The sequence below is a fragment of the Gymnogyps californianus genome, chromosome 14, assembly GCF_018139145.2.
Source record: "Gymnogyps californianus isolate 813 chromosome 14, ASM1813914v2, whole genome shotgun sequence".
NCBI classification, from domain to species: Eukaryota; Metazoa; Chordata; class Aves; order Accipitriformes; family Cathartidae; genus Gymnogyps; species Gymnogyps californianus.
This window is the reverse complement of record NC_059484.1, coordinates 20,214,091-20,226,315: the sequence shown is the minus strand read 5'-3', so window position 1 is coordinate 20,226,315 and position 12,225 is coordinate 20,214,091. Positions and strand designations below refer to the sequence as shown.

Below are 12,225 nucleotides of genomic sequence, written 5' to 3'. Positions count from 1 at the left end.
TAGTGTTAGCTTTCTTGATCCTATTTAAAACAGTATTCTTGGCCATTGTGTGTAAGAAGTTGAACACACAAGTTAGCTTCTCCCGCATTAGTAAATTGTGTCAAATTTCCTTTCTAAATTTAACAGAATGGACTCAGGAGTCAAAGTACTAGAATCCTTATTCTTCTGTAAAGAATGACTTAACTTACCATTCTTAAACATTAAATGTTAGAATGGCATCTTGTGGATTTCACCCACGCAGCCTACTTCGTAGTATAAACAATAGCATGTTGAAATATAGAAGAATGCTTTGAAAGTAATTAAAGTACGTGGAAAAACTTGTCTCACTTTCTCCCTTTTACTTAGTATGTTGAAAGATGACTTAAAACTTAGCAGTAGTGAAGACAGCGATGGAGAGCAGGTATGTTCATTAAATCAGAGTTTCAGAAAAACATAATGAATGCATTCACGGTTCAGTACTTCAGCAGTGTTCAATATTCCAACAGCAAACTGAGCTGTTTAAGAGGAGATTTATGATTAAGAAACAAAAATCAAATGGAATTATTTTAGACAAACCTCAGGTATTTCTAAATGTAAACTTGGGGAAAATTATCTGTTTTGTGAAAACAGTACACTTTTATCTAGAAAATCTTGTTTTACTGATTTTAAACGGGCTTTCTCTGAACATAAAATGGCAATAGCGTACTTTAAAACATACGTAAAGGCCCACCATTTAAAGATAGAATCCTTCATGTTCTGCCATTTAGTAGCTTGGGACTGTGTTTGGGATGATAAGGGATACTGTATCTGTAACTGGGAGTATAGCAGCACCTTTATTTTTATCGAAAAGTCTCTTTTTTGCTCTTTGACAATACTAACTTTGTGCAGCTTCTGCCAGAAATGGCATTTAGCATGCTAGGTTAAAAATACCTGTAGAGTCTGTGCTACCCAGCAGTCATCCACACTCCTCTTTTGTTTCTTTTCTTCCTGTTCCCAGTTCTAGTACTTGATTTTCTTCATGTGGAAAACTTTGAGATAGTACATTTTGTTGGTTAACTCCTAGTACTCTGGGCATCTCGGGAATAGCATTGTAAAATGTTGAATCATCTGATTCAAAAAGATGGAAACATGGTATTAGTGAGTGGTGGAAATAGGAACTCTTAGAACTGTAGTTGGAATATATAGGACTCTGAGATAATAGATTTGTGGTGAAAACTTGGAGAAAATAACTCTGTTTTTCTTTCTGTATAAGGAAAATGCAGACAAATTTAAACTGCTGCAAGTACTGAATTAAGATGCTATTCAGGCTAAATAATGTAAAAAATTTAAAGGCTCTAAATTGATGCTTTGCAACTTAATTGTATATACAATCCTAAAGTAACTTCCAGAAGCTTCATGCTCTTTTTCTTAATTGCAGGACTGCGATAAGACAGTGCCAAGGAGCACACCTGGAAGGTAGGCATTCCTGGTAGATTGCGGCATAGAAAGTAGAGTGGGGATAATCAGCCCAGTCAGCACTCTTGACTTGATCTCATTTCTAAAATTCACGTTTGTCTTTTGTCTTGTGTTAAAGCAAAGGTGATTAGAATTTAATCCGTGATTAAATAGCATATATCCTGCAAATTATACTGACCACTTTGGGAAGGGGGGAAAAAACAAAGGCTGTTGTTTGTTTGCGGGGTGAACTGTGTTCAGTTATGTTGAATTTTCTAGTAGAAGTTAATTAAAATATTACACTTTATTCTTTCTAATGAAAGGACTTCTAGTATATATTTGTGCCTTGGGTAGTGTTTGTTTATTTTTCCTCGTTTTTGTTTTCAGTAATTCTGAACCTTCACAGCATAACAGTGAAGGAGCAGATAATTCAAGGGATGACTCGAGCAGCCATAGTGGATCTGAAAGCAGTTCAGGATCTGACTCTGAAAGCGAAAGCAGTTCCAGTGATAGTGAAGCTAATGAACCATCACAGAGTGCATCCCCCGAGGTAGGATTTGACATGTATTTGGGCTGTCTTCATTAGCTTGGCATTAATCCTGAGTTTTAAAAGCAGAAAAGATTAATGAATTCTCAAACTGTTTAAGAAGGAAAAAAAAATCGACTGACAAACGTGGGATCATTTTCAAGACGGACTATTCTTTTGCTGAAGTACCTGTAATTGGATATGGTAACAATTCTCTGTATAAGCACGCACTTGATGTTTGAATTTGAGGTGATTTTTACCACCAGTTATCTGTTGGAGAGCAGAAGTTAAATATGGTAACCGTACCTTAAAAAAACTGCAGGCTTTTAGTCTGGAAAGCTATGGCAGCAAATATTGCCTGTTGATGGCAGCTGCTCCAGATGAAGGAAAAATGAGAGCTGTTATTTGTACGTATATTCATCAGCCTGTATTTCATTCGTTATTTATCTCAGGTGTTTTGGTGTACCTCTTGCTTTGGCACGCAGCATAATACAGCTGTCCCGTGGAAAAGATGGAAGAAATGTGAAATATTTTATCTAACGCTGGTTTTTTATTTTTTTTAGCCAGAGCCACCGCCAACAAACAAGTGGCAACTGGATAACTGGTTGAACAAAGTTAATTCACATAAAGTGTCACCAGCTTCTTCCGTGGACAGCAATATCCCATCCTCCCAAGGCTACAAAAAAGAGGGACGGGATCAGGGGACAGGGAGCGGGTACACTGATCAAAGTGGATCCAAGGATTCGATTTCTTCTACACCGGGGCGAGATTCCAAACCCACCCAAAAGGGCTCGGAGAGCAGTCGCGGCAGGCAGAAATCACCTGCCCAGAGTGACAGCTCAACACAGAGGAGGACTGTAGGTAAAAAGCAGCCCAAGAAAGCAGAAAAGACATCTGTTGAAGAGCCTAGAGGAGGTCTTAAAATAGAAAGTGAAACCCCAGTAGACATGGCAACAAATATACCTTCAAACAGGCATAAGGCAGCCACGAAAGGCTCCAGAAAACCCAACATAAAGAAAGAGCCCAAATCTTCCCCTCGGCCTACCACAGAGAAAAAGAAATACAAGGCTTCAAGCAAATCTGCCCAGAAATCCAGGGAATTCATAGAAACAGATACCTCATCCTCTGATTCAGATGAAAATGAGAGCCTGCCTCCTTCATCACAAACACCCAAATACTCTGAGAGCAATAGGACTCCTGTTAAATCTTCCATGGAGGAGGATGACAGCTTTTTTCGGCAAAGAATGTTCTCTCCTATGGAAGAGAAAGAGCTTCTTTCACCACTCAGTGATCCTGATGAAAGGTACCCACTTATTGTGAAGATTGACCTGAGCCTCTTATCAAGAATACCAGGGAAGCCTTACAAGGATGCTGATGCACCCAAAGTGGAAAAGAAAAACGTGCCAGAGAAGCACGCGAGAGAATCCCAGAAGCAGCCATCTGACAAAAGCTCTACAAAAGGCAAAAGGAAACATAAGCAGGTGATAATTTTGTAGAGAGAGATTTACCTGTTATTTCAGACCCTTAGTGGATTGCTACTGGTGTCAAGCATGTACCCCAGCAATCCAGATCATACCCCATTGTAGTGACTCTGAGCAATTTAGGAGATGACTTTGGCTAGCTATTTTGTGTAGAACACGTTGATCATCCCTGTGCTGTTCAGTAGGGACTACTGGGATTTTCTTTTGGAGTGAAGAGGGGAAGGGAGAAGGCTGCACCAGTAGGAGTGTTAGCACTGTAGCTAGAGCTCACGGAGGTAGCGCAGCTTCTGTAGCTCTGAGCACTGCAGCCTGCCCTCTCATGCCTCCACTTGATCTGGCACCAGCCCCTGTTGCACTGCAGGCCAGCTCAGGCAGCTGATCCAATGGAAAATTCACCTGGCAAAAAGGAAAAAAAAAAAAAAGGCACTTTTCAGCTGGATCAGCTCCTTGAACCAGTGAATCATGCAATTGCGTATTGTCAGGACAAGGGATGGGGCAGAAATGGGCCTGGGGCATGGCAGCAGCAGAAACCATAATCTCAGGGGTGCTGCTTTACTGGGAGCAGAGGGATCTCTCCATAATGATACTTAATCTTTTCCAAAAAAGCGTTTCATCTTTTCAACTATAAATAAAAAGCAGGAATGCCTGAGGGCAGTAAAATGGACAGGAATCAATGGGGGAGCTGAATAGAAGTAATACTCTTGGAGGGGGGAATGGTAAGAAATAGTTGGTGGTGTAGTTTTAAACTGCTTTCAGAAACCTCAGAACGTAGACAATCTGTATAAAGAGCAAAGCGGTGACTGTCAGATGGACTCAGTGAGCCCATCAGTTTTTATAAGCTTCTGGTTTCCATGAAATTAGGACTGTGAAGCCCTGGTTCAGGGGTTCAAAAATGGTCGTGCTATTCTGGATTTCATTCTGAAAATTTCATTTGACAGGGATTTGGCAGTGGTTGTCAGACTTTGTTGACGTGGAATCAAAGGATTATATGATATCATCCAGAGAGTCATTTGACTCTCCGGAGGAGATAGATAATTTCAGTTAAACCAGTTTTCCTACTGAGCAACCTAAGTAAACTTGATCACTTACTGAAATCAGTGTTGTCTAGGAGACTTGACACATAACTGCAAACGGAGGTTTCTCCTGTACTGTTCCTGACTAAGATTCCTGTTTTTTCTGCATAAGGAAATGAAGTGAGAACGTATGAGCTTTTTTTGTAAAATGGGAATAACTCTGACCAGTACAGTGATTAATTACTTTCTGCTAGAGTTACTGAATAGTTCCTGATGTTCATGGGAATGCACTCACATGCTCCAAGGGCTCTGAATACGCTGACTTCTATTTCTTTGACCAGTTATGCTTTTCAGTACACATTTGGAATTATGGCATTAAAAATCTGTGCTCTTACATCTAAACCAGAAGGCTTTGGTAAGACCAACTAAATTTAGGCTTTATCCCAGCAAATAGTCTGGTGGTTAGTTGTTTTGAATCCTCAGATTACTCTGGTGCTTCCTGGTGCATATCAGAGAAGATCCAAGCCTGTTTGAGGCAACTAAAGAAAAACCCACCCTTTCCCCCCACCCCTCCAGTTTTTGGGCTTGTTAATGCTCTGTACGCAACTGTCAACACTTGATTTCTACATGTTATTTGCTCATCTGTTTCCTTGATCATAAGGCTCAGGGTTGCAGCATCAGTGTAACAAAAATGAAACTTTTTGGGTTTGAATCTGGGTTATGTTACCAGATGACTTATTCTGTGAGGCCCTATTTTCCATTTTATTCACTGTATTGATACTTCCAGTGCTTGCTGAAGACAGCTTAGAAATTTAGCTTCAAGACCCTTTGACTTTAGGACTAAATTTACATAAAAATTTAGTCTTCAACATATCTGAGCTTACTTTAATAGACTGCAAGACTTCAACCTTTTTCTGGCATTCATTGTGGCCTAACCTCTGTTAGGCTCCACAATGTAGGATCTGTCTCCTGATCTCTTATTGAAGCCTTTCACAGATTTTTCTGGTATTTCATGGTGATAATATGTTTGTGCTAAAACAAAGAACTTGGCTGCTACTTCTTTTATGCAGGTTGATAATTTAGAAGCCAGACTTTGTTTTTCATTATGTTCCAATATCAGGGTCTGGTCAAATATTTGATATGGACTAGATGCTGTAGGGCGTGTTTTTGTCGTCTGTACGTATCTTATTCTGTACGCTGCAGAACGCCTGCTAAATTAAGTCTCTTAATGTGAAACATTGCCACTCTCAGTGAAGCTGTAAATGTGGACGTTTGCCTGGATGTATTTCTTGTTTGCTTTATTCAGAATGAGGATGAAAACAGAGCCAGTGAAAGCAAGAAAACGAAACTGGAAGAAAAAGCTCCATCAGGACACAAGACTTCTAGCAGTAGGGAGTGAGTATCTTGGCTATGTTTTCAACATTGAAGGCTCAGGGTGATCAAGGAGAAGATGGGTGCCCGTCTTCCCCCCTCTTCTCCTCCCTCCCCCCGCCAAAGTGTTTCCTCATTATTAGTCAATGGGTAAAATGTAATTGTTCTGTACCCTTCAGACAGATTTACTTCAGAGTTTCTCCTAGTAGTTGGTGGAAATTAATTTCCATAACCAAAAAGATTGGCCGAGGACAATTGTTTTACTTGACAGAAGTAAGGTAACCTCTCATGTGAAGGGTTGGTGTATTATGGAATATATGCTGCCCGGTTTTTCTCTAATATACAGTGGGGTTTGGTTTTGTTTTAGAAATCAGCTGTGCATCTAGCTTTTTGATCTTGCAAAAATCTGTGCTTTTAAATTAACCCAATCTGGTAATTCTCCATTTAGCAAGTTTGTAAACTGCGAATAAATTTACTTAACTGGCATTGTCTGGGAAGCTGATGGCATTGAGATTTGGATCCATGGATTTAGCCTCACATTTGCTTGATAGATTAGCTAAAGAAAAGTGTGTGTGAAACAAAAGCAAAGTAATACAGAATTAGCAAATCAATGACATTGTTTAATACTCTTTTACTTGCATGTTATTTCTGTAGTTTTCTATGCTTTTTGTAATAGCTATTATGCTTTTATTTGATTTATTTCTTGGTCAGTGTTAATCCACAGGAAAGAGTAAGGTTTTTTTCCACTGCCTTTTAAAAGTCTGCTATTTCAGATCAAGCAACTGAAAACTGGTATAATTGTGTCATGGAAAATATTTCTGTATAGTGAGTAATTGCCAAATTACAAATATGTGAGAAGCTGCAGCACATCAGATGCTAGAAATCTTGTTTGCCCATTCTGAATTAAACAGTGTCTTACTATTTGTTAGGAAACAGATGTAGAATGAACAGATGCCTTTCTAGCTTGATTATGCTTTTTTACATACTATTTCTGATATTTGCTTGATTGCAGTGCAATTATCTGAAGGACATTTAATTAAATGAAACTATATTATTTTATAAAAATAATGTGTAGAAATAATTATTATGGGAAGCCAAGAATAGCCAACAGTAGCCCTCAGCAGCCAAGGTAAGAGTGTACTGAAAGGCTGTGCTGAGAAAGCTTTTCAGTTTCCTAGGTTCCAGAGAATATTTATCTGGACCATCTTTCTTTTGAGCTGTTAGGCTGACGAGTCTGCAACAGACAGGCTGGCGCTAACATTGGCATTCACTTCTTGCGTTGTAAGTGTTTAGGGTGTTTTTTTAAGAACTGTTGTAGGGATGTGGTTTTATGGTTAGAACTTGTCTACTGTGTTTTCAGGTCAGAACAAATAAAATGGTGAAAACGAGTTCAATCTGGCTTCATAGAAACCTACTCACCGAGATGATTATTCTCTTTGTTTTCCTCCATATCTGGTTTGCTAGGTCTAACAATAAAAATCTTGTTTCTGTAAAAAAAAAAAAAATTATTTAACATTTAAAAAAAAAAAAAACAAACCAGTTTTGTGGTGTTGGGTTTTTTGGGATTTTTTTGGTTGGTTGGTTTTGGTTTTGTATTTTAAGGAAAGAAACCCCAAACCTGAATTTGTTCATTTTGCCCAGGTCTTCAAAGCCAACTGCTGTTAAAGAGAAGGATTTACTGCCATCTCCTGCTGCCCCAGTCCTGCAGAAAGATTCCAAGCAAGAACATGGGTCCCGGAAGAGGACGGTCAGTCAGTCGTCATCCTTAAAGTCCAGCAGCAACCTTAGCAAGGAGAGTAGCAGTGGCAGTAAAAGCAGCTCATCTTCTAAACAAAAGAAGACGGAGGGGAAGGGTTCTAGCAGTGCTAAAGAAACCAAGGTAAAGGGCTTATTCGGTAAACACCTTAAGCCTGTTTCTTTCCTTTGCAGTTGGACATGCTCAGTGTGACCTAAACAATAATTTGCAGTTCAAGTTAAAATGTAATTAGTTTTAGATACGCATTGTTTCATGTCATAGTGCTTAAGTACCTTGGAAGTCTATAAATTAGAACAACTTGGGAGAGATCGTGGCATACTAGTGCTTATTCCTACCAAATTCTTATGTTAATTAGTGAAATGTGTTTAGTCATTTTCTGATCACTGATGCTGCTTATTTATTGTTTAATTTGTTAATAAGAAATGTCACTAGAAAGCTGTTTACACAATGGTAAATGGAACGATGAGGTTACTCTTGTCTCATCGGAGCAGATACAGATCTTGTCCTGATTTTTAAGGAGAGCAAGGAGCTCGGTCCACGCTCAGTGCTAGGATGCGAAGCTATAGCTCTCATTTTATGACATTGTAGGACCACAGAAAGATTATTTTAACTCCGACTCGGGAATGTACAGCGCTCTCCGTAGTTGGAGTGGAGAAAATATGGTTATAAAGATGGTGCAGAAAATGGTTTTTAAGAGATTTAGGTTAGGAAGGTGTTTAGATGTGATGGAATTTAAAAATATTATAGGAGAAATACACTCTTAGGTCACTAAATTTTAATGTGCTTTTTCATCAGTATATAAATGTGTATTACTGGACAGAAATTAGCCTGTGAGGACATCTGAGAGTATTGTTGAATACCTGTGATGAGCAGTTTCTATTGTGGAGCTGGTAGTTGAACATAGTGTGTTTAACTGGGAGGAATTTCACCTTTGTCTTTGCGATTCCAACGTGTGCTGCAGGTGCTGGTGCAAGCACTGTCTCCAAGCGCTCTGCAGCAAAGCCCCAAAGCCTCCGACGGGCTGTGGAAACTCCAGTAGTTTCAGCACCTGCTAAACCTCAGTAGTTGGATTTGCAGTCTCTGAAAAGCTTAGAAGCAAAGTCTAAAAATGTTCAGGAAAGATAATTGCTTTGGGGAGGAGTAAAGCAGCAAATAGAGATTAGCAATGGCAGAAAGTAACTGAGTCATCAGGGTGGAGTTCATGAATATCTGAACTGGGAGACATGCTGTATTACTTCAGATGCCAATACCATGAGATTTTAGAAGCCTGGCAGGGTTGCGTGTATCGGTGGCTGCGTAAGACACTTCCAGGAGCTGTAGATAGTGAATTTACCTTACAGGCTGAGGCTTTGCCCTTTCTTTCTTTGTCAGCGTAGAAATGTTCCTAAGCCAGTTGTTAATTTGTGAGATGTTTATCATTTTATACCTCAGATATGCTTAGTCCTGCCTTTCTTATAGTAGTGTATACTCGTCCTGCATTGCGCTGCATGTTTTGTTATTGTTTCTACGTTACAATGGTAGATAGTACATTGCTGTGCAAATCTGGTGCCTTGCAACTCCAGGATCCTTCTGGTTCACAATAATCTGATCAATGTAGGTTATGAAATACATCTATATAGATGGCCTTTGGTCATGATAAATCCAAGAGAGCAGAAAACACATGTGAAGCTGGGGAGTTGTTTTATACTAAAGCAACTGTTTAGCTACTAAAAATGGATTCACTTATGATTCACAGAATGTTTCTAGTGTCTGGTCTTTAGCCTGAAGTGTCACGTTGAGCTGTATGTAATTTAGGGGAGCAAGGACAGTGTGTTGTGAAGACAGCTAGCTTTTCTCCATGAAAATGATGCTTATCCTTCTGAAATGTATTTTTTTTCAAAGCAAAGACATTCAGCAGAGTATATTGTTGATAGAAATGAGAAATCATAAAAATATTCATCATCTCTTTGTTAGAGTGGAAAAACAGGACTTAGAAACAGTGACATGGGAGATTCAGGGAGGGATTTCCTGGACCTGGGTGTGTCTAGAAAGCCTCTGCTGCATTCTTCCCTCTGATGGAGATCTTCTGGTGGTTTAGAGTGAGGAGGTCGACTATAGCCTCTGTGTCTACCTCTGTGCCAGCGTTAGGTGAAAGCCTCATGGAAGCAGTGGTACTGTCTATGGTGAATGGCAGCTTAAGCAGCTGCAAAACTGACCTTATTGCCTATAACGTGTGAAGTCATGGGAGAAATTTATACAACAAATGCTTTTCTTGAAGGCAGAGAAGATTTAACTGTTCTTTAAATTTATTATTTAGCAATGATTTTCCTTTCAGGAAAAGATTCTGAACAATTCGTCAAACTGCCCTCCTGTGTCTACTCAGTCTACGGAAGGTTCAAAGTCAAGAAGAGCAAAACTTGTTTTTGATGATAGGTAAGAACAGCAAAAGCTGCCTTGCCCGTTGCGGGGCTGTGAATCTCGGAGCACAGCCAGCTCCCCGCAGAGAAGAGTTGTCGTTTTGCTTCACAAAAGATGTTAAGTCAAGCTCACACTCTGGAGAGCCGCACATTGTTCCTGCTGCGATGTGCTTGTCTGACTGCTCCCTCTGCCATTTACTTGGCAGACAGCGTAGTCCTTGAGGAGGAACTGTAGCCTGCCCTGTACATTCCTGCCGAGCATAAAAGGACCACGCAGTAGACTTAAATAGCTCAGGGTTGTTTTGTTTTTAAATGGTGATGCGTCCTTTTCACCTTACCAGGACGCTGCTGCTATCTGTCTGCCTGTTCTCTTCTCAACAGAGCCCGTGTCCTCTAGAGTCAGGAGTTGTGATCGTTGATAGTAGAGAGGAGCCTTCGTTTTGAAATTCCAGATCCACACAAGCGGGATTGGGCTGTAATCCTGTGGGGTCAAAGAAAATACCTTGAAAAGAAAATAAAACAAATATTTTGCCGTCTTGTGCAGACTTTAGGTTTCGCTTGTACCAATTCAAATCTCAGCACAATGCTTGCTCTTAAAGCATTTCTCTTTGTTCTTTATAGTCACTTTACAGATAAAATTATGTTTATACCAAATGTCAAAGTAACTTCCTGGTTACGAACTCTTTGGAAGTGGGCAAGCTAGCTGGTCGGTGTTTTTCTCCTGACAGTTATTCCTTAAAGAAAAAAAAGAGAAAAGTTAAGTGAATTTGGTGATTAGAGTACACTATCAATCATTTAGGACAAAATAGTTTACAAGGATTTTGTAATTATTCCAAGACAAAACAGGGCCAAGAAATTGAGATGAGATCAAACTTTAAAAAAAAAATAAATAAATCTGAATGTGTATTGAAGTATAGGAAGACATAAAGAGAGCACCCTCCAAGGAACAGTAACTGTGCTTTGGAATTGCGACATGTTATAACCTTATGGTTATGATTGAGACACTTTAGGATTTCTTGGGCCTAGAACTGATTGAACTAATTTTGTAGGTATATAATCTTTTTAATATTAACTGTTGCTTTGTAATGACATCAGTTTCCTGTAAGTGGACTGTTAAAAATGTTGATTTCAAATATCTTTAATTCTTAGACAAGTAAGATAGGATGGATGGGAGAATTTATTTCAAGCTTTAATCAACTCATACATAATATGTTAATATATTGAAATGTATAATTACACTTTAATGATTACCTTCTGCTCATCTAGTTGTGAAAGGCATTTAGCATTGATTGTCTTGGGTGGATAAGCAAAAGCAATTGACACCTGAATGCATCTTTATTTATTTTGTATTATTATCATAATTTTTAAATATTTCACACCCTCAGTAATGCCAGTCCTGGAGGCACTGGATTAATTTGTCGTCAAATTTTGTGGGTTTTTTTGCTGTCCCTGCCCCTCTTGTTGGTCAAGCATTTGGTTTGCTTGACTGTCAAATGCAGTAAATTTAACCAAATCATGTGTACTTATCAACTTGCTTGAAATACTGTTTTGAATTACCTGAAAGTAGAGAACTAACTTGAAACTATTTTAACAATTTTATCATACTGTAACTAATCATAATAGTTAACTATTCTAACAACTTTTTTAACAGTTTTATCATAGTGTAGCTCCTGTAACTTGAGTTAGGAAAAATATGAAATTTGGCAACATTAAGAAACTTCAGTCATAAAAGGAAATGCAGTCTGGGTGGGGCTGAGTCCATAAATTTGTGTCCTCTGTTGCAGGACTTACTCAGCTGATCATTATTTACAAGAAGCAAAGAAGTTAAAACATAATGCGGATGCATTGGTAAGTAAATCTCCAGTACTTATCGGATGTTTGCACATTATACTGGGGTTTGTTTACTGCTTTTGCCATTTTGCTGCCGTTCTGTACTGGAGTTTTCTTGTACTTCCTCTCTGGTTTTTGTCCTTAAAAGTTTTTTTTCCAATCTCCTCAGTCTGACAGGTTTGAGAAGGCTGTGTACTACCTAGATGCTGTAGTGTCGTTCATTGAGTGTGGGAATGCATTGGAGAAAAATGCTCAGGAATCCAAGTCCCCGTTCCCTATGTATTCAGAAACTGTGGAATTAATCAAGTAAGCATTGCAAAGCACATACAAAAGTCCAGTGGGTGGGAAAGAGGTCTGGAAATCAGAGCGTCTAGATCTAGTGAAGTTTTGCCACCAACTTTTGAGACCTCTTATCATTCTCCGATAAAACTGGATCGCT

The 12,225-nt window shown here is 39.1% G+C and overlaps 1 protein-coding gene across 1 annotated transcript in view; it reads left to right on the top strand.

Annotated features, from left to right (window-relative positions):
* AFF4 (ALF transcription elongation factor 4) overlaps positions 1-12,225 on the top strand; it is a 54,343-nt gene that overhangs the window by 33,915 nt on the left and 8,203 nt on the right. The window contains exons 9-17 of the mRNA XM_050905051.1: positions 346-400; positions 1,397-1,434; positions 1,801-1,963; positions 2,503-3,420; positions 5,740-5,828; positions 7,446-7,683; positions 9,875-9,972; positions 11,741-11,804; positions 11,956-12,092. Coding sequence (XP_050761008.1) covers positions 346-400; positions 1,397-1,434; positions 1,801-1,963; positions 2,503-3,420; positions 5,740-5,828; positions 7,446-7,683; positions 9,875-9,972; positions 11,741-11,804; positions 11,956-12,092 — 1,800 coding nt within the window. The remainder of the gene's footprint in view (positions 1-345; positions 401-1,396; positions 1,435-1,800; positions 1,964-2,502; positions 3,421-5,739; positions 5,829-7,445; positions 7,684-9,874; positions 9,973-11,740; positions 11,805-11,955; positions 12,093-12,225) is intronic.